Source organism: Phragmites australis, chromosome 18, assembly GCF_958298935.1.
Source record: "Phragmites australis chromosome 18, lpPhrAust1.1, whole genome shotgun sequence".
Lineage (NCBI taxonomy): Eukaryota > Viridiplantae > Streptophyta > Magnoliopsida > Poales > Poaceae > Phragmites > Phragmites australis.
In genome coordinates, this window is record NC_084938.1 from 2,492,211 (window position 1) to 2,514,874 (window position 22,664).

Genomic DNA, 22,664 nt, shown 5'->3' on the forward strand with positions numbered 1-22,664 from the left:
TTTAATGAAAAGTTTACAATAACAGTATAAAGCGGTGGTAAATTTAAAATTATCCTAATTAATTTTCTTATGTGTTTGTGCCTAGGGGTAGGTTGGGACTTTGGCTTTAGGGCTCAGGCTAGTGTGGTAGATCATACCGTCCCAAATAAACCTAAATTATCGGTAAATCCTAGTTCCCTACAAGTGCTTTTTATCCCTCTACCTTTGGTTCTCTTTTGCTCACCAATTGCTAAGACAAAATAGATATATTGTAAAGATAAAGCTATCTCTATTAGATACTTTAAAAAATTATCATCTATAATATTATTATAGTATCTCCTAATACTATTATAATATTTTTTTTATTTTTTCATCTCCTACAGCTAATCTGTTTCCTACCTTCTATTACTCTTCTACTTCTTTCAAATTTATCACCATCTTTTTGCTACAGTGTTGAGAGAGCTCCATAAGCACGGCACATTTGTCATTTCCTAATGGTACAGTGACTCACGTCCATCAGTGCAAGCGGGCACCTATCCAGTATTGTAGCACTAAGGTACGGTGACGGTTGGAGCGGTAGATCCCTATCCAGTGCTACAGTACTTACGGTGACGGTTGGAGCGGTAGAACCTTACCTGGTGCTATAGTACCGTGCAAAGTACGGTAACACTGGATATTGAGTACTGTAGCAGCGGTAACACTGTAGCATTGCTGTTCACAAAGGCTAACGGTGGGTCCGGAGGGAGGAGAAGAGTAGTAAAAGTTACAATGCTGCGGAGAGAATTTGGGGTTCTAAATTTGCCGAGTTACTCTGGCAGCCGCAACACTGTAGCAGTACTGTTTATATAGAATGAAATTTTAGAGTATCTACTGAAAATGGTATAAGAGTAGAAATGCTCGAAACTTACAAGGTGATTTCACTCTTGCGATGTGCCATTAGCAAGATGACTCAAGTAGTCTTTTCAGTTCTTTTCCTTCAATGAGCCGAACCTGAGCCAACTTGCGAGCTTGTGACGCCTACCAGGCTTGGGCACCTATATCAGGCCCAAGTAACCACCCCTCGGTCTAAGAAGTCAGGTGTTTATGGCCATGTTTCATACAGTTTATGCTTATGTACACTATGTGTCTTAGAGAATTCTATAAAAAAAAATATTTTGTTTCTACGAATCGTATAGTTTATTTTTAAAATTTATTGTAGAATCGTACCATTTGACATAGTTTCTGCAGAATCCTTCAGAACCTATAAGCAGAAGCTGTGCCAAATAAAGACTATAAATCATATAGAGCGCCATCTAACTAGGTAGCTACATTGAGAAGGATCCAGGTATTACTGCATGAAACACTAGGCTGTTAGGTTTTCATATCTCATTCTAATATCTCTTATGCTCTTCACATCAAGTCCGCTACCCCTATTCCATATAGAAGTTGATGGCTGGCGTCCCGCCCTCTCTTTGCGCTTCACCTTTCCTTCCCTATCAAGTTAAGCTGGTATCCACCCCTTATTTCCTTTAAAAATGAATTCATAACAATTTCATAGGATTTACACACTACGTGAAAAAAGCTAAAAGTGACGGGTCATAATTGTTATTGGTGACGGGTGCCGCACCTGTCACCTCGAACGTGTCACTGATGACTAATCATAAGTGACGGTTAAAAACCATCACCAATAAGGTTATTGGTGACGGATCAAAATTTAACCCGTCACTTGTTAAGGTCATAAGTGACGAGTCGTAACTATTTTTCGACCCGAGCCATCCTAACGCATGCATATCACCATTTGTCACAGGGCCACTTCTAATTTTTCAGCACTATTTTCTATCTGCGTCAAGCGGGAATCAAACCCGCCACCTCCCCTCGCGCGCGCGTGTTACCACCTCAACTATCTTGTGTTTGAGATGGACATCAGATATTTTATTCGTTTACATTCTTTGTTGAAGGTCATAAGTGACGGGTCGCACATTATAGGTGACGGGTCGTAATGTTGCCCTGTCACTAATGACTGATTTTTTTATTTTACATATAATTTATATTAATATTTTCATATAAAATCTGTATTAATATTTACATATAAAATTTAATAGGTGATTGATTATAATTTACCTATAAAATTGTATTGATATTTTATAAATTTCTGAATATCTCATGCAGACGATCACAATTTGATAGGTGCCCCGAAGTGCATCCGGTAAAACAGTATGACTTTTGCATACGAACTCGGATTTCGATAATTTTTTGACTCTACGGACATCTAGAGAAAAGGTTACATCCGTTTCTCCCCACTTTTTCGTGTTCAGTGAATTTTTCGAGACCAAAGACGGCTTAAAAGATTGAGTTCTCACCCCCTGAAGTTTCTGTACCGTTTTCGAAACGCGCGTTTGTGTCCATAACCGTCACCCCTTACATCAAACTTGAGAAAAATTATATATATTTCCTATTTGAATGCTTCTTAGTGATAAAAAAAATAAGAAAAAAATAAAAGAAAAATAAAAAATAATATGACTATTATCATTAGTGATGGGTAACAACATGATCCGTCACTGATGTTAGGTTATAAGTGACGGGTCATAATTTAATCTATCATTTATGAGTGTCTAAGGTGACATATCATTTTACTTATGACTTGTCATAAGTGACGGGTCACCTTGCACCACTCATAAGTAACAGGTCAAGTTGTGACTCATCACTTATAACTTGATATAAGTGACGAGTTACGTTACAACCTATTATTATTATTATTAGTGACAGGTCATGATCTATAATTAATTTTATATCTATTTATCTATTTTTCACATAGTTACAGAGAACAATTGCATTCTTACTAGAGTAATAGATCTCGCTACAAGTTCCAAATGTGCTAGAAGGTGAACCAAATCAAAAGCTAAAGTGGAAGCACCCAACCACCATACCACCTAACTAAACCGCTACTACTGCCAATCATCAGTTCATCACCAATCAGCAAACACAAGTCAAACCAAACACATACAGAGAACAGGCTGATAGCTCAGTAGTAGGAACGGTTGATGTTTTCTACCTATGAGCGTTTGAGATCGAGGCTTGATGCTCGTGCCTCACAATTAGATTTTTTCCGAACAGTCTCAAGTACTTGTGGATCATTATAAAGACATGATGTGTCTTTATTTGCGGAACCTGAGATTTTATAAATCTCTTTAGTATATATATTTATAGTTATAAATCTAGTGTGCGTACACGATGTATTCTTTGTTTGCGGAATCTGAGATTTTATAAATCTCTTTAGTAGATATATTTATAGATTATAAATTTAGCGTGTGTCTTAGTGTGTGTCTATATGTGTAGAATATAATATGGACAATCTTAAGTATCTGTGGATCACAATTAAAACACAATATGCCCGTTGTTTGTGAATCTAAGACTTTGTAAATCTTGTGTAAAATATAATGTATGTTTAAACATGAGTACAAATAATACAACTGGTACCCGGTGTTTGCTTAAAAAAAACTAGAGAGAGATAGCCTCACCGTTGATCCACCCATCCACCTTATAAGACCGAGTCTACTCACTCCGTCGTCACTTCGTCACAATTGACAAATCCACGGCGGCAGCGAGCAGAGCACTGCAGCGACTCTCCTGTCTCTCCCTCCTCCGTCCCAATCGTATATTCTTTTTCTTCTCCCCCCCCCCCCCCCCCCGGATACCAAGAAGCAAGCGCCCGACGGTGGACGGCGACACGTTGCTGCTGCTGCCTCTAGAGGAGGGCCCCTACGACCACCAGGAGCGCCGGGAGGAGGAGGCGGACACCACCGGGCGCTGGGGCCTGTGCCGCATGCCGCTTTGGGGGACAGCGTCCGCGCCGCCGGCCGCCGAGGGCTCCGGCTCCCGCGCGCCGTCTGGCTCCGGCGGTGGTGGCGCCAAGGTGATCCGGTCGCTGCTGCCCAGCCGCCGCCGCCTGCGCCTCGACCCGCCCGCCAAGCTCTACTTCCCATGTACGCACGCAGTCACGCACGGTGTTATTGTTCTTGTTATCGTTCTACTGCTACTTGATTAATTTCTCGGCGGCTGGTCCTCCGAAAAGGTCGCTCCTTTCAATTGTTTCTGCCTCTCCTTGTGTTTTGGATTGGAGCTGCCTCTCCCTTTGCTACACGAGTTACTGATTATGTTCGAGGCGTTGCCTTTGGTGTTCGTATTATGTTTGGTTTTGTTTGTTCGATTTTTTATTCCCATAAATCTCTCTTTGTTTCTTCTGCGAAACATCTGTTCGAATTTCTGTTTGTGTAGGAAAAAAAGAGGATTTTTATAAACGAATTTCTGTACGACTATTCATTAACCTGTGTATCCCATAGATTAAATCGATGGATAGTAAAGGGCGTGCCAAATATTCAGTTTATTAGGAAAGAAGTTGTTCATTCATCCGATTTATTCGCCTAATTCGGCTTCTAATTTTGATTGGTAAAGACGAACCTGGGAAGCAAGTCCGGAGCGCGGTTAGGATCAAGAACATCAGCAAGTCCCATGTGGCCTTCAAGGTAACAGACAATTGTCTCTTTATCAACTCTGCAAGTTGATTCTGTTATTGTTTGATGCTATGCTAATGGTTTCGCAAATTTTCCAAGCAATCTGTTCCTAGGTAGGTTAGCCCTAACTGCAAGTAGTACAATAATTTAGCCCCTCAGCTGCACAATACCTATCATCAAGACACTAATTTTAGGCATGTTTTCTGTTCCAGTTCCAAACGACAGCACCAAAGAGTTGTTTCATGAGGCCTCCCGGGGGCATACTTGCTCCAGGAGAAAGCATCATAGCAACAGGTAATTCGAGGCCGATGAATATTATCCATAATTGCGGTGTCCTCCGATTGTAACAACCTGACCTGTGCATTGAATGACAGTGTTCAAGTTTGTGGAGCATCCAGAGAATAACGAGAAACCGTTAGAGCAGAAGTGCAAGGTTAAGTTCAAGATTGTCAGCCTTAAAGTCAAAGGGCCTACGGAGTATGTCCCTGAATTGGTAAATCCTTTCTCTCCAGCATCCATGACAGGCTTAGTGTGTCCAGTTTAATTGTTGGAAACCTCCACTTACTCATCTCCATTCGAATCAGTGGGTGAGCTGAAGTTTTAACCTTACGTTGCAGTTTGATGAGCAGAAGGACCAGGTTGCAATTGAGCAAATTCTGCGGGTAGTATTCTTGGATGCTGATCGTCCGAGCCCAGTAAGTCTGAGCAAAGCCTCTTCCTTCATTTTGATTTCTTTCGTATCGCAATGCAAATTTTTATAAAAATAACAAGTTGGCTTACACTTGCTGGCAACATTTTTAAAGCAAATGGACAAACTCAAGCGCCAGCTTGCTGAAGCAGAAGCCGCCCTTGAGGCACGCAAGAAACCTCCAGAGGACAACGGTCCCCGTATTGTTGGTGAAGGCCTTGTGATTGATGAATGGGTAAGATAAATGCTCCGTAGTTTTAAATGGCAGCGCCTAGTCTTCTAATAGTGTTTGAGACGCGGCTCTGCCTCATGTGATCATGTGCTAATTTCTTGATTATATTATTTCAGAAGGAACGAAGAGAGAGATACCTTGCTCGCCAGCAGATCGAAGGGGTTGATTCAGTGTAGACACGGTGGCTGTAAACTCTGAAAACCATCGGTTGCTTGAACATACCATCTTATAGGCGCAACATACCATCCTTCGCACTCCATTTGTTGAATGGTTTTGGGGGCTTTTGTGAAGGTTCGGCTTGGAACAAGAATGAGGCTTTGTGTAATTAGGATTTGAGCTTCATGCTGCATTTCTTCCCTGGGTCTGTATGTAGATTACAATCACTGCTTGATAATAATATCTTCTGTGCTAAGTCATGTACTTGTGTTGTGGACTCAACGCGCGAACGTGATACATTCCCCAGCTGCTGTCCTATCAATATCAAAAGTGTAATATAATCTCAAGGCACAATGAAAGTTCTCCCATCATGTTACACTAATTCTTTGATCCACTTGCTTATGCAACTCATATTGCAGCTAGAAAATAATGTTAATAAATTGGCTTAGCACCAATTATCCAGGGAATCTTCTCTGCAGAGCTATTAAAAAAGAGGTAATAGCCTTGTGGTGCCACCCTGAGATTCATGTCATATTGAGTTGTCAACTGATAGGTCCTTGAGAACATCAAACATTCTGGGCTCAGGCATCTGGTTCTCATGTTCCTTTATTCTGATGTGTGATCTGTACTGATATAATTGTTCTTGTTCTTTTGTTCATATATGATCTGTACTAATGAAACTGTTGAGCTGGAAGAATTAGGTAGAAGTACACCTATACCTAACCCACCCAACCCAAGAGGTGGATAATAATGGAACATTATGTGTTACAGTGTTAGTCCTATGTGGTTTGGACAAGCTGTTGCTGTCTTGGAATTCATTCATACTGGAAGATTTGTTAAGTATTTATTTCCATTTCATAGCCAGATAGATGTAATCATACATCCTTGACTTTTAAAACTGAACGCGCGCAAGTTGCTATTCTCTTTTCGTTCTTTCGTTTTCAAAGGGACAAATATTTTGCCTCCATGTGATGATGCAATTGGATTGGTCCGTGTAGTGTACGTTCTAGAATGATTTGAAAATTCAGATTCAAAGGTGTTTACCTTTATATTACTATTCTGTTGTCTGCCGGATTACTGTCAAACTGGTTCCTCTTTGAAAGAGAAACACACAGTATGACAGGGACTGTCTTTGACTTTTGAGTTCTCATCTGAGATATTGAAGTTTACCAGTGTTTATATCTTCTGAATTTCTTAAATTTTGGGTCAGAGATTGTTTTGCTATATCTTTCCTGGCCGTGGATTATATATCTTTTCTACATTTCTACCTTAACTTGTACATCTTGCCCTGTGTTTGAGGGAACTGTCTGCCCCATGGATGGTTGTGTTCCAGGATGTCAAAACAGCTGCACCTAAAGCAGCATTTACAGGAAGTTGTTTTGTCCTGAAGCAACTCTTTAACTATTTCAACTGCAAGACAAAAGCCATCTCCAACTATTTCTCCTATATGCTGCTCAAAAAATCCCCCAGTAACCAAAACTGAACAAAGTGCACAGGTCCCCATGAGCTACTGAAACATGTCCAATCTGGTTGCTACAATTCTCTACTTCAGATAAGCAAATGGACTGACAAAATAGAATTTCACCGAACAAAATCAGGTCCAAAACTGGCCCCCTTCGATCATCTTAGTGGTAAAGGAGCTACTAAAGAATCGAGCAAACAACTCTCCAAAAGAATACAAAGGAGTTTCTTCGTGGTGCACTACACAAATGCGAGGGAACTCTTTACTCTTTCCCTTAACAAAAAAGAATTTTTATGTAAACCAAACTCAAGTGGGAGGCTCTATTGGCCTTAAACATCTGAAATATGTCACAGCAAAATGTTTCCTTCTGTGATTATATGCAGCTCGAGTCTCTTCCAAAGATGAAGCGACGCGTCCAGTCAGATACCACCAGTGCCCTCGTGCGCCAGCTTATTTGTTTGCTGAATTTATAGAAATTTTAAGAGAAAAAGGCACATTAGAGGCATTTGTAATGAATCACAAACATGAGGGCACAAGAGTGGCAGCACAATCTGTTTTGTTATCATGGAAAAGGAAACACTTACGTTGCATACACGGAGTACCAGAGCCACTGTGTGCTGTGGCCAATGGAGATCCAGTCTCCGGGTAGCTGTGCAGCAGTTTGCTCCCCTCCTAGCGGGGCGAATTGGCCGAGATGCCTATACCTGGAGGATCAGGAAAGTAATAGTATCAGATGCTGAGAAGAAAAGGTAAACACTTACTGTATAATGACCCTTTTAGGAGGGATATTGTAATGACTCAAATAATGTATGCCAATTGATTTTTAACTTAGTCTCCCATGTGGCGTTATTAGGAACTACATTGTGGCAGAACATGCTACATCGCACTCTGATCAGACTGCATCAGCCAACTAGGAAAACAATGAACAAATGAATGATAAGAGAATAGGAACCTGAAGGGACGGAAGCGATGACGGCCTTCTCCCCTAATGCGAATTGGACCTTCAGGATGTTCTTCAGCATCCTTCATCTTATTAAAGCACCTAGCAAGATATTGCCCTTGCTGCGAAGCGACCTGACAGAAAACAAGCTAGTCAAATCTTGGACAAGAATGCATTTTTAGTCAAACTCCAAAGCTCTTAAATAAGTCAAATCTCTGAAGAAGAATAAAACACCACCTGAGCAGTTGCAGGTAGAAATTTGACTTGTGAATCCACAAGTGAGAGAGCCTTCTTGAATTCTTCAATATTCAGCTCCACAGATTCCTTTTCAGCATCTCCTTTGTCACTCCTTACTAAATCAGCAATACCGTTCATTTGCTTGCTCTTAAGGTAGAGCTGCACTTGCGGATATCTCACATAAATATCATCCAAGACATCTTGAATTTCTTTAACAGTCAAGGTTCCAGACTTATCTTTATCTGCAACTCTGAATATTTCTGAAATATCCTCCTGAAAGCATCACATGTTGAGAATATAAATTCCTAAATGCAAATAACAGATTAACAAATTATTTCGTACTATTGATTGGCTTAAATCCTGCATTACAGATAGTCAACACTGGTCAACTGTAAAGCTATATGCCAATTCAAATTTTCTATGAAGTACCAACCGTATCTGATAATACACATCAAGTGCACTAAAGTCACTCATGGGAACTCCTATTGAGACACATTTGCTTCATACCTTTTTTTTAGGGAATATTATTTTGAGGTTTGTTTTTTGCTTCTTATGGATCAGTAGATAAAATCTCAGGAGTGTTAATAGTGAAATTACATATGGATTTGTGAGGAAACAAGATTGCAATGTCAGCAAGCAACAAAAGAGTACAGAAAAGAGTCTTTGTTCAGATAGAACCTTTTTCTGAAGGAGAAAATAGGAAGTCAAGCAGAACCTAGACAAACAAGTAATAAGTTCCCATTACATACCATAACTTTCCTCTGGTTTATTGTAGCACAATCACCTATTGCATAGACACCATCACATTCAAGGACCCTTAGCCATTCGTCAGTGGCTAAGACGCGCCGATTGGCCTATATATGTAAAGAAATGATTAGTCGGCTAACTTAAATGCAGAACAACACTAAATCAACAATGATTTTATATCAACCTGGCCAATTTGTTTCATGAATTCTACAATGAATGGACGAGTCCCAATACCAGTGGACCAGACAGCCATTCCATAAGGAACTGAGATGTCCCCAGTGGCAGGATTTTGCATGGTAATAGCATCCTTAGAAACCTTAACAACTTTGTATCCAGTTTTCACATCAATGCCATCCCTTCCAAACTTGTCCTCAGCAAAGTTTGTTATCCTCTTGTCAAACCTTTATGAAATGCGAACAATCATTAGTCTAGGAAGTAATGTTACTCACATGAGGTAAACTTTTTCTACCAATTGTCGGGCCAATAGTTTTACATGTTGTACAACCAAACAATGGGGGAAACCCATACAAAGATATAGTAGTTATCAAGTCCATGGTTGTTACGGCGGTATGGCGAGGCGCGGCGACCCACCACCTTCACAACTTTACAGCGCCATGGCGCGTGGCGTGGCGACGCCATACACACGTGGCGAATACACACATTATAGTCTAGGATATTAACAAATAACAATGTAAATGTAGCTTAACAGTTATAATCTACGATATTAGAAAATGAAAAAAGCAAATAACAATGTAAATGTAGTACAAAAGACATATAACTCTCTCATGTCTCCACGTTGTACTGTTGTGTCATTGTGTGCTAGTGTGCTTAAGCTACTGTTATGTGTGCTAACTGCTTAGTGTGGTACTTTGCTATGTGTGCTAGGGCGGCCGAAGATCCGAGGCGGGGGCGGCGAACACAGCGGGTGCAGGGGCGGGCGGAGATCGACTGTCCCGCCTCCGCCGCTGGCGGCTCAGGCTAGGGTTCCTCAGTCCTTGTGGGCTCTCGATGGATGCGGATAGAATGGTGCGGGCGGATTCCTCAATCCTTAACTGGATTACCAGGTAAGTCACCACCAACCTAACCTTCTATTGCGCCCGCCACAGAGCCGTCATGTGCCACAGGACGCCATACAGGCGCCACGGGGACGCCACGGTGAGCTGCCATGTGCCACAGGACGCCATACAGGCGCCACGGGGACGCCACGGCGATATGGCGGACGCCATACACAGCGGAGCCGTGGCGTCCCTGTGGCGACAAGCGGATTTCCGCCACGACGACATATCGTCGTTATGGCGACGATATCCCGACGCCATAACAACTATGATCAAGTCATAAGCATAAATTGTAAGACAACCTTATGAAGATATGGCCTTACATGGTCAATATGTGATCTGCAGCTTCGATCAATGATATCTTGACAAGGTGCTGAATCGAAGGATAAAGCTTGGATAAATCTTCAGTAACAAAATCATGCAACGATGATGCAAATTCCACGCCAGTAGGTCCACCACCCACAACAACAAAATGAAGATTCTTCTTTCTCTCTTCTTCATCCAGGTAAGGAAGGCTTGCCCTCTCAAAGCAGTCCATCACACTCCGTCGGATCTTTTGAGCATCCTCTACTTCCTGTGATTATAGAAGGGCAATATAAGCAAAACAATACGCCTTGAAGTGCAGAAAAAATGAAAATGATGAAGTACAGGACGCTTTTAGCAAACACAATATAATCAGTTTATCTTACATAATGGAAGAGTCCAGATAAAGTTCATTCCCTTATAGATGAGTATATACAAGAAAGCAAAGTACTATAGCTGCGGATCTAGTAGTCCACATAATTCTGCAAATCATGCTATAAACTCATAGTGGATGGTTACCTTCAAAAAGTGGCAATTCTCGACCACACCAGGAGTATTGAATGTATTCGTCCTAGCTCCAACTGCTACCACAAGATAATCATAGTCAACCAAGAACTCGCCATTCCCATCAAGATTTGTCCCGATATTTGCGCGGCAATGAATCTTCTTATTTTCTGGATCGATCTTGAAGCACTCCGCTTCCCAAAACTTGATTTCTCCACCTTTCTGTCAGGCAGAAGGGATAACATAACGAATTTTAGTTCACCGGGAACTGATGTAGCCATCTAACTGTGGTAACAGTGCTTGTAGTGTTCAATTTTTCAGAATAATTCAAACATGAAATGTGATTTTCCCCTTTGTTTTGATAACAAGGGGAAAAAATTATGACTGCTCCCAAATTAGTCAAAACTTGTAAATTGTTGCATCTGTGGGACTCAATTTGGTCAAGATGTCAATTTCCAGAATATTTTATTTCGATGAGACAATGTCAGAAGATCAGGAATTTCATTGGTCCATTGTCGAAAAATAAAACATTCTAATGTTTAAATGGTGTTCAACAGGTTCGAAATAGTACTTAATCGCATACTCATTGTCGAAAAAGAGAACATTCTAGTTCTTGCAGTAAACGGCGTTCAACATGTTTAGACAAAAAGAGTTTAAGCTGCCACTTCACAAAGGTTATCTGGTGTAGCGATATACATAGCACTAGTATTATATCGCATACTCATCGGTCCAATAACTAGTCAACTCTACATTAAGGCAGAATGGCACCCGAATAGATCGAATAGCTCTACCAAAAGAAGTAGGATGGCAGAAGTACATATAACGAAAGTGTTAGCATATATTTCCAAAAGATATTCATAAATATTCAGAAAAATGATCGTACCTTTTCCAAAATCCTGCGAATTGGCTCAACAATGCTCCTTGGCTCAACTGTTCCAGAAGTGACGCTTGGGAGCAATGGTGTAAATGCAAAGTAGTTCCGTGGCGATATAACTTGCACATCATACAATTTACTATCGAGATTCCTCAGGAATGTAGTGCCACCCCAACCAGTCCCAAGAACTACAACTTTTTTCCTCGGAGGAAGTTGGGGCTTGTCAACAGCATCATCTGATATGGAATCAGCATATGCGACGAGGCCTCCACTACTGCAAATTCATCAGCTAATGAGCAATTGATTCAAAATAAAAATAATATGACTACCTATGTGAGAGATTAAGGAGATCGTAGAAATGTCCAGTCATCTTAAACTGACCTATTACTTGAAGTCATTAAATAATTTGGGCAGATCTTGACATTTATTTTCCAATTGCACTTGAATGCTATTGAAACGAACAACATATTTAGGACCTGTTTGGCAGAGCTTCCAGAGCAACTTCCCGGTTGGAATCAGAGGGAGCTCTGCCAAACAGCAACTTTCAGCTTTTAGCTCCCTGAGTGGAATCCGTGGGAGTGATTCTCTAAAATGAACCAGAAGCAGCTTCCCCTGATTCACTTCCCGCACAGAATCACTTCCTCCATATATTTTATTTTAGAGAATCACTTTCAGCTACAGAATCACTTTCTCTAGAGAATCACTCCCCGCAGCAGAGAATTTGGATCAGGAAGAGCTCTACCAAACAGGCCCTTAATTATACAAGAACCGAATGAAGGAAGCGAATTAATTATCAAACAATGACATCAACTTTACACATTGCTATCTCAAACAGCATGGAAAATTCTTGTTGTGCAGTTCAACTACACAAACATCATACCTACATCAATATCATAATTTTGTTTACTTCCTTGGGTCAATCAGTAAAAAGACTAGTTAAAAAAAGCGATGTCCTCTAGAATCTGTTCATTCATACTGCCACACAGGTATATTACATAATGGTATTCTTTTACGCAGTCTCCAAAGAAAAAAAGATAAACGTGACCTCTGACGAATCGAAAAAATGCTACAAATAAACTCCACCATTTTTTAGCATCTCAAGCCAAATCATCAAAGTAGCAAGTTTTTTATAAGAAAAATTCATAATGACCTCGCCTTCAAATATTAGAAAGAACTAGCACAGTATGAAACAAAAAGAAGAAAAATGCTTAGACATAGTGGAACAATATGGAATGGAGAAATCAAAGAACTTTTCCTTCTTGGCCCCATGGACCACCGTGGAATATTCATATGTAGAGTCCACAGCGACGTGGGGACACCTCAGATTAGCAAATTAGTGGGAAAGAACGAGGTTTTTTGTTTGATTTTTCCTCTCCCTCTTGTAACATCCTTCGAAAGAGACGGTGGCTCCGCATGTACAAGTAAAATCGAACAAGCTAAGCGAGATTTCATAGGTTCAGAAGGTGAGCAATCGCGGGAAATGCTGAATTTTTTTTAACCCTCAAGATCCGCGGGATCGAAACGAGGAGAGGGGGAAGGTAGCCGAAATCACATGCATGCACTCAGCTCGAGAGAGGATCTCACGGGGAATGAGAAGGTAAAGCTTAAAGCTAAAAATCCCTTCGGATCCTGCCACATGGTAGGAGCTGGTAGCTAGCAAGATTGAATTGAAGAGGACGGCGAAATTACAGGCAGAAACTCGCAAGATCCCAATGTGTGACCCCAAATTTTCTTGTTTTTTTTTAAAAAAAAAGAAAGCTTGGCCCCGATTTCAACTTTGGACGCAGAGAGAAAGCAGAGAGATACAGAAGGGGGGAAAGGCGGTTACAAAGAAACCAGAGGAGGAGAGGAAGAAGGGATCGATCAGCAAGGACCAACGTATCACCTTGCGGCCGCGACGACGAGGACGAGGTTGGAGAAGCCGTTGTTGGTGCCGGGTGCCCGCCGCGACACGCCCTCCCACAAGAACGCCGCCCACCTCATCCCCGACCTCTCCCCCTCTCTGCTTCTCGCTTCCTCCGGTGATCTGGGAACCAACAAGGTATGCGGAGGAGGAGAAGCAGGAAATGGCCACCTCGCCGGTCCAAAGGTTCTTTCTTTCTTATACTAGTATGCCTCCGCGACTAGTACAGCTTCCAACGAACTCCAATTTACAGGTCCAACCTCGCCTCTGTTTCTCTGCCCTTGCAATGGTTGTTGGCGCCGTCGCCGCGGTGCGCTGGCGAGCGAGTTTGGTGACTGGCGGGTGGGGCCCTCCCCGTGCGCGGAAGCTGGAGACCAGCTTCGTTCTCGGCAAAGGGACACGTGGTCGGCATGCCAAAGCTAACACGCACTGTGCTCGGAAGGAAATTCTGCATGACTCTTCAAAAAAAGTCTCTACGAGATTTTAATTCATACTTTTTTCTTATTTTAATGATTAGCACGTATAATTAAAGAAAAGAATGGACATGTAATATGCATGGAATCTCATATAATTTCCTTTCACTATGTTCTGCTGTTTTTTTACAGGTGCTCTACTGTTTCTCGTGCCATGTCATGTGGGGGCAGCTTGTGCTCCGTCCTTTCCCGCTTTTTCTATTGGACGGCCAGCGCTGGCCTCGATATATTACGAAAAAGATTTGTTTTGTGGAATATGATTTTTTAACTAAATTGATGATTTATTACGAAAAAATTGACCTTTTAATTATGATATTACTCATATCAATAAAATATGAGATCATTTAAATCAATAATTATGACTAAAAATATTAAATAAACGAAGTCACTTTTTAACAACGACAAAAAAAAATCATCAGGATTTTTCTGAAGTGATATGAAAAAGTGAGAAGGTCAGAAATATGCGGCTGATTTTATTCGATGGCTGTATTCGAAATCGATGCTGGTGTTCGACCTTGAACTTGCCGCAGAGAGGCTGTCGATCGTCCGTCGTGAAACCCAAGTTGCTGTTTTTTCAACTTGCCGTAGAGAGGCTGTCGATCGTCCGTCGTGAAACCCAAGTTGCTTTTTTTATAAAAAAAAGTGTGTGCGACAGTGACTTTGTGTCCCAAGAAGAAAGGAATATATTTCCATGGATCTAGGAGAGCGGAGGGAGAAATCAAGGAACCAAGCAAGTGTCGGTGTGCGTGGACAGCGAAGAGGAAAAAGGCGAGGGGGGTGGCGGCGGCGGCGGCTTCGTTCCTCCTGCCGACTCCACCGTCCTCCTTTGACGTCGTCCGGTGGTATGGTTGGTGCCCGCCCGCCCGCCATGTGTGCCCACCTGCTCCTGCCACCGCCCACCTGCCGGCCGCCGCGAGCGTCACATGGCAAATGTGATGTCGTGAAGCGTTCGTTATTGTTCGCTGGCTTGTCGTCGGTCAGCAACAGCTCGCCTCCGTGGTCGTGGTAGTCGGTCACATAGCCCGCTGGACCCGGCACTCCAAGGTCCAAGCGCTTGGGCACCAGACCCGGCACTCAAGCCGGCAGCGGAATCCGGCAGGCGCACGAATAAATTCATTTATCACTTACAAGATTAAATCTTTGATTATAATATTATTCATATCGATAAAATGTGGGACTGTCTGAATATGTGACTATGATATAAAATAACAAATAACCGTTTTTTAATTTACAGAATTAGGTGACCGTTTTAAAAATTTACAGAACTAGCATCTAGTCGCCCAACAACAGTACGTTCTTTTAAAATCACCCGAACAGTGGTCGACTGCAGATTAATAGCCCAAAGCAACAGCGAAGAATTTTCAACTTATTCGTATAGAATTGATGTGTATATATTAGGACGCTGGGTTGTCTGGCGATGGGCAAATGTCAAGGCGGCTCGATGAATCCGGTGATGCAATGTTGGTAGTGTTGTAGTTTTTTTTTTTAGTGCGCGGTAAAATTTGAAATTCGAGTTTGGCGCTAAATCTAAAGAAGTCACCGGATAGTTCGGTGTGAGAGTATGTGAACACCGGATAATACACCGGACTAATTTTTTAGAGAGGTTGCAGAACGAGAGTCTGGCGGAGATGAAAGCGCCGTATGGTCCAGTGACAGAAAAAATGAGCACCAGAGCTTTACACCGGATCAATTATTGCATATAGCATTTTTTTAATACGCTGAATGGAAACACACTCACCGGATGTTCCGGTGCTCAGTGAGTGAACACGCCGAAACATCCGGTACTCATATTTTCTGCAGAATGAGTTCTGAACTGAGGATTGTGTTATGGGCAAACTAGAGATATCCTTGGAATTTAGAGATATGTGTTTGCTTATTTCATAGTGTGCAAATAATAGATGCAACTCGATGGTCGATGACAGGATGATCGGGGCGAAACATGTGCTTGGTGTCAGATGATCAAGGATATTGGGCGAAGTCAAAGGTGATCCTAGCAGTACATATGGAGTTCAAGCAAAGCATGGAGAGAATGAAGAATGCAGACGGTATGTGACAAAGCCAAGTGAAGGGGATACCGGTGCAAATGACAAGGCGGCTTGATAGATCGGGAGCAAGAGAGACATGTTGGTGATCAAGGTCGCAGGACGGAGGATACGCGTCAACATCAGAGCGCTTGCTTGAGGCAAAGCAAGTGGCAGCTAGTCTCTTTTTGAGAAGCGTGCTAGGGTTTCATGGTTTGGCCACAAAACCGCCGGAGGATTGGAGGGTCACGTGGCATCATCGTGAAGCTTGCGTCGATGTGAAGTTTAAGTCATGAAGAAACCATAGCCGTTCGATGGAAGGAGCGAAATTTGAACTAAAATGCCTCAATGTTAGATAGGAGTGCACTACCGGTGAAGGGTATTTTGGAAAAAAGTAAACTTAAGGGCCAAGGAAGCTCCTAAGGGCTATAAATAGAGGGGTAGAGCTGTGGGAGAGCCTTGAGCCAACCATTTGAGAGCCTAGTGATAGGTTTTGGAGGAGATAATAGGCTTAGTCTTCGTAATATGATAGATCTTTTATGAGAGAAACAACTTTATAATCTGTCGAATATAGGATTGATCTATATGTTTAATGAAGTTTATTTTCTCCTATAAGCTTGTGTTCATCTCCTTCTAGTCTCCTTCTTTTGGTTCACTTGCCTTCGGTGCAAGTTTTTTAATTTTCTTGTTGATTTTCGTTTTTGCCTTTGAGCTGCGATTTTTCACCCTTGTGAAGTTGTTCTTCTTGTTATTAGGGACATAAAATACGCATACACTAGTACAAGTTTGGGTCTCACACCCCTTTATCTCTAAGTCATCAAATTGGAGAGTTTCTTCACTCGGTGACCATCTTCTTGAGTTTCTCTCTAAGTTATGAACTTTTTGTGGTTATGGTCATGGAATGGCCGCAAATGGAACCTCGTGTTCATATCTCACCCATGTAGCCACATATTTTCAGATTTTCTCTTTGTTTCTCTCTATTTGCTATGGGAGAGTCTTGAGCCAGTCATTTGAGAGACTAGTGATAGGTTTTGGAGGAGAGGGGAGGATAGACTTAGTCTTTATAATAGGCTAGAGCTTTTGTGAGAGAAACAACTTTACAATCTGTCAAAAATAGGACTAATCTCCCTATGTTTATTTTTTCGTATGACCTTGTGTTCATCTCCTTCTAGTCTATTTCTTTTGGTTCCCTTGCCTTCGGTGCAAGTTTATTGATTTTCTTGTTGATTCTCGTTTTTACCTTTGAACTATGATTTTTCACCATTATGAAGTTGTTCTTCTTATTGTTAGGACGTAAAATGCGCATACAATAGTATAAGTTTGGGTCTCACACTCCCTTATCTCTAAGTCATCAAATTAGAGAGTTTCTTCACCTGGTGACCATCTTCTTGAGTTCCTCACCAAGTTGTGAGCTTTTTGTGGTTATGGCTATGTAATGATTCTAAATGGAACCTTGTATTCATATCTCATCCATGTAACTATAAGTTTTCGGGTCTTCTCTTTGTTTCTCTCTATTTTCTTCCGCTTGTAAGTTTTGAGGAGCGTTGGGTGATGAAGGACTAGACCATCTATTTTGAAAGAAATTGTAAGACGTCTATTCACTCCCCCTCCAATTGTGAATCTCGGTCCTACAATTTGTATCAGAGCCAGTTTGACCACTAGTTAACCTTAACTGTCTTTGTGATATGTAGGTGACATGGAAAGAAGTAAGAAGATTCTGTTGTTGATGGACGAGACTTTTTGTACTGGAAGGTGCGCATGTTGACTTATCTTTTAAGCCAAGAAAGTGCAATATGGAAAGTAGTTGATTCCAACTACGAGACCCATGTTGCTCGCACGACTCAGATTCAAATCGAACAATATGAGACCAACAACAAGGCTAAGAATATTTTGTTCACAAGCCTGAGTTGGAATGAGTTTGACAGGGTCTAGTACCTCCGTACTGCCCGAGAGATTTAGACTACTCTGAGTGTCTTCTATTAAGTCACTAATTAAATTAAGGCCAGACGCCAAAGCACATATAACCAAGAATATTAAATATTTGTGCAAGGTCCTGGTGAATCTCTGGATGCTATGTTTGCTCATGTTGATGGACTTATGAATAACCTTAGATCCACTGGTGTTTTACCATACTTTGATCATGAGAGAGCAATCAAGCTTCTCTATGTTCTCGATCGTAGCATATGGGAAGTGAAGATCTCGAGCATTGAAGAGTCACCAAGTTACAATACGTTAATTTATGACGAACTCTTTAGCAAGCTCAAGTCCACTAAGATAGCCAAGGCAGCTTGAATTGATCTCGACAACCCCCTGTCTCAGAACATGGCGTTGGTTTCTGGACTTAGCTGTGACAACCAGTCTGGAGTGATGTTTCTTGTGCTAACACTTTATCTGGTGGATTTGCTTTATCATCCCTTATCTCTATCACAGAGGATCAGGTGGAGGCACTTGATGATGAGAACCTTGTCATCATTGTGAAGAAATTTACCCGCTTCTATAACAACCATCGAGATCGGGGGAGAAGTGGCTCTCGAGCCTGTTTTGAGTGTGGTGACACCACCAACTTTAAGGTGAACTGCTCCAAGCCCAAGAAAAGGGAGGACAGCGACCACAACTACAACAAACATAAGAAGAAGAAGAAGAAGCCATTCTTCAAGAAGAACCGCGACGAGATGACCAATAAGGCAGCCAAGGTGGCTTCTACGGCATTTATGGTGGCTCTCAATGACATCGACACCTCATCAAGCGAAAAGGAGAGCTCAGATGAGAAGGAACAACAAGTGAAGAACAAGAAGATGGTCTAGGTATAAAAGATATGAATAAAATGAATTATGCCTTGTTGTGTAAATGATGGTGGAAATTTGAGAACAATGAGGGTATGTGGCAGTCCATTCTTAAGAAAAAGTATCTCTCAAATATTTCAGTTGCTCTTGTGAAACATAAACTTGATGACTTCCCATGTTGGGCTGGTCCGCTAAAAGTGAAGCTTCTTTACCTCCAAGGGAGAAGAATCTTGGTAGACAATGGAAAGAAGGCTAGGTTTTAGGAGGATGCTTGGATGCAGAAAAAACCTTTAGCCAATATTTTCCCTACCATATACAATATCTATCTTGGTAAAAACATATATGTTCTTGAAGTTCTAGAGAGCCAGTGGAATATATCCTTTAGAAGATGGATATCTGCTAATTTAGAAAGAATCAAAATCTGGACATCCCAAATTCATCTGAATGAATGTGAAGATAAGGTAGTTTGGAGTTTTGATTCTAAAGGCAAATACTCTGTCAAATCTATGTATTATTGGTTGATGAGAGTCTCCCAATCAATCATACAAACACATATGGAAAACAAGAATTCCTAAGAAAATTAAGATTTTCATATGGCTTCTAGAACATAACTCTATCCTTATACTTAAGAGGCGATAGAGTGGTGATAGTACTTGCTATTTTTGTACATGGCCTGAAACTTGTAGGCATTCTTTCTATGTTATGTTGCTAAGCCTGTATGGGGTTTTGTGGCCATTTGGATTGGGGCTAGTACCATTCCAAGCTATATCCCGCAATACTATTATTGGATTACAGATTATGTTAAAGCTGATAATTGTTTTTACTCTATGGATTTATCTACCATATATTGGGCAATCTGAAAAGTATGCAATAAGGCCTGCTTTGATAAGAAGTTAATTCGGCACCCTAATGAGATCATTGTACATGTTTGTTCATTGCTAACTTTTTGGGCAAATTATCTCAAGAATATGAGTAAGAATAAGCTGATTTGTGATGCTTAAAGCCTACTTCAGTTGATGTCTCGTGTGATGATGCAGCATCAACCTCCCCGGCCGACTCCAGGTGGCCTTCTGTGTCTTCCCCGAGGTGAAGAGGATAATGATGAGGAACAAGATCCTGAGAGGGATGAAGATCAAAGCTCAAGATACCTTGATAAAGGCTTAATGTTGCCTGTTATGTGAATGTTTATGAAGCTTTATCGTTAGATCGTAATAGTGCTCGGTTCTCTTATCTGTCAGGTGGTTAGAATCTGATACTTGATCCTTGTCATCTGCGTTTTTTGGTTCTCAACTAGTTATCCTCCGTCTGTTTTGTTTCTGGTAATGTAAAAACTAAGTATGGTGTGGTTCCATTAAACTCTTAATGGAAATGGGACATCCCGTTCGAGAAAATAACACATGAACACCGATTCACAGATACCGTGCGAGGGTAATGAAGACCGCTCCGTACACACTTGCTTCGTGCATATCGTGCGAGTGCTCGAGCTCGAACACGGGTTAGCTCGAGCGCTCGTGCTGTACGAGCACCATCCTTACCAATTAGGCTAACGCTCGGATGCTCTGTTCGTCCATGTCCTGATGATAGCTCCTCTGTTTCTTCTTTAGCATATCCCTAATCTCGGCTTGACCCAACTGTTCAGCTTGGAAGCCCACTCCAATGGTCGATCAGCCATCACGTACATGACAGGGCACTCCCGGCGGCGACGATGAAGCTGAGGGAGAGAGCGAGGGCGATCACGACGAGGAGGGACATCGTCTTCATGATATCGTGGGAGATATGAACTTGCAGCAAGTAGTATGCGTTGTTAATTGATAAATAAATAAATGTGGCCTGAAATGAAGTCATCTTGAACTTGCAGGCAGTATGGTCTAGCTGGATGATATACTTGTTGCATTTTTTTCTATAAAAAAAGAGAGGAACTTTGAGTCACTTGCATGTTCGAAATGCAGGGGAAAAAATGGGCGAAATGCCAGAGCACTTGAAGCAGGAAAGTCTCATAATAAGTGTTTATATTCAACATGTTATATACAAAAATCACAGGAATTCAAGATACAAAACGACAAAACACAAAGTTGCAACATCATGTTTGTTTTCCTCCAAAAATACCGATAGAATAGCCCATCTCATAGAAATTCCGAAAGGAATTCGTTGGAACGGGATGCAGCAGCAATTGATTCGAAGCAGAATCTCTAGAAGCCGCGTCCAACATCTTTTGGCCTGGGACACTAATCTCAAAGCACCTAACCCACAAGTATCGAGCAGGCAGATAGTGATGACACCGGCAACGAGCAATAGGCAGGGATTAAAATTTCGATGAAATTTTGCAAACTTTGAGAATTTTAAAAGGAAATGAAATATCTAATTTTTAAATTTTCTTTTACTGACAAGTGAAACCTACGGAACAGATGACAAAAGTTTCGATGAAATTGTGTGAATTTCGACCTTTTCACCGCGGAATGAAAAAATTATCAAAACGAAATTAAAATCCTGGCAATAGGAGGCTGTCGAGAATGGAACCGTCCCGGACAGGACAGGGTAGGCATTCAAACAAACCAACTCATCAGTACTGACACCTCAGTTTGAACTTTACCATATTACATTCGAAATCTGAAATCACATCATTAAATTCAACCGAATATGCTCTGGCTCGTGACTACCGGTTCACATGGCGTTCGGCACAAGGCTGTAGAACAGGGCAGCGAGCAGGGTCTTGTTCCGGTCGGCGAGGTTCATGGCGTTCAACGGCGACGCCGGGTAATTGAACAGGCCTCTCTTGCACCTGTCCATGCCGCGGAGCCCGGCCGTGTACCCTGGTTTCAGGCCTGCGGCCCTGTCGCAGCCGCCCGCCAGGTCGTCGGCGACACGGGCCATGGCCACACGGGCACGGCCGTAGCCCACCATGCAGTCGCCGTACGCGGCCCTCTCTCCGTCCGGGACCGCGCCGCCGTCGAGCAGCGACGTCGCCACGGCCACCGTGGCGGCGTAGGAGTCGAGCGCGCTGCGCGCGGCCGCCATGGCGTGGCTGGTGGCTGGTACTGCCGTGCGGGCACCGGGAAGCGTGCGGAGGCAGAGGTCGCGCATGGGCCGCGTGCCGCAGACCGTCCTGCACGCGCGCTCGGCGGCCATAGAAGGGACCCGAGGGCATCGGCCGCCATCGTCGCCGCCACCTCGGGCGGGAAGCAGGCAGGCGAGCAGCGAGAGGACGAGGAGGCGGAGGAGCTGAGAGCTGGTGGCTCTTGCTTTGGCCATGGTCGTGATTGGCGTGGCGTGTGGACGGACGTGCTGGTATGGCGTGGCCAGAGTGCCCAGCGTGTATGTGCAGGCGTTTCTTGGTATATATATGTGCACGTCAAAACCGATGGGCAGCAAGATTGGCGTGCGAGGATTTGCTGCGTCCATCACGCGGTGCCTCTCGCCGAGATCGTCTCCGCCTCCCTCGCTCCCTCCCTTCCGATTCTACTCTCTTCCCTGCACCTCCACCCCTTCGCCGCCCGCCCGGTCATGGCGTCCGCCTTCCTTGCCGCCACTGGATTTGGCGTCGCCGACCGGCACCGCGGTTTGATTGCTCGCCCCTCATCCCCGCTGCCACTGAATGCACAGACCTGCCGCCCCCCATGGATGACGCCTTCAGCTTTCTGAATCCCCGCTTCTACAGGTGTGTCTGTGCTATGTGTTTTTGCTATCTAGGTGTTTTTGTTGCCATGTGTAGTAGATTATCTGGTTTCTCTTTGTTTCTCAGAGATTTGTTGGTTGTAATCTGCAAGAGAAGCCTTATATGAGTAGATAAGCCTAAAAATATCGTTACTGGTGTCTCCTA

The 22,664-nt window shown here is 42.6% G+C and overlaps 3 protein-coding genes across 3 annotated transcripts; 1 reads left to right on the forward strand and 2 right to left on the reverse strand.

Moving 5' to 3' along the window:
* Positions 1–3,638: 3,638 nt before the first annotated feature.
* Positions 3,639–13,832, reverse strand: LOC133899392 (external alternative NAD(P)H-ubiquinone oxidoreductase B2, mitochondrial-like). The gene is made up of 10 exons (XM_062340383.1): positions 13,553–13,832; positions 11,677–11,941; positions 10,809–11,015; positions 10,310–10,560; positions 9,116–9,332; positions 8,934–9,038; positions 8,185–8,457; positions 7,960–8,081; positions 7,592–7,711; positions 3,639–7,468 (listed from the first exon to the last, which is right to left on the reverse strand). The coding sequence occupies exons 1-10, from the start codon at positions 13,648–13,650 to the stop codon at positions 7,381–7,383; spliced, it is 1,746 nt and encodes a 581-aa protein (XP_062196367.1). The 5' UTR covers positions 13,651–13,832; the 3' UTR covers positions 3,639–7,380.
* LOC133899393 (vesicle-associated protein 4-1-like) lies at positions 3,782–5,805 on the forward strand. Its single transcript, XM_062340384.1, has 7 exons — positions 3,782–3,941; positions 4,411–4,481; positions 4,682–4,763; positions 4,844–4,962; positions 5,087–5,164; positions 5,273–5,392; positions 5,506–5,805. The coding sequence occupies exons 1-7, from the start codon at positions 3,782–3,784 to the stop codon at positions 5,563–5,565; spliced, it is 690 nt and encodes a 229-aa protein (XP_062196368.1). The 3' UTR covers positions 5,566–5,805.
* A 7,555-nt stretch (positions 13,833–21,387) lies between the features above and the next one.
* Positions 21,388–22,289, reverse strand: LOC133899418 (uncharacterized). Its single transcript, XM_062340407.1, has one exon. The coding sequence runs from the start codon at positions 22,244–22,246 to the stop codon at positions 21,509–21,511; it is 738 nt and encodes a 245-aa protein (XP_062196391.1). The 5' UTR covers positions 22,247–22,289; the 3' UTR covers positions 21,388–21,508.
* Positions 22,290–22,664: the final 375 nt, after the last annotated feature.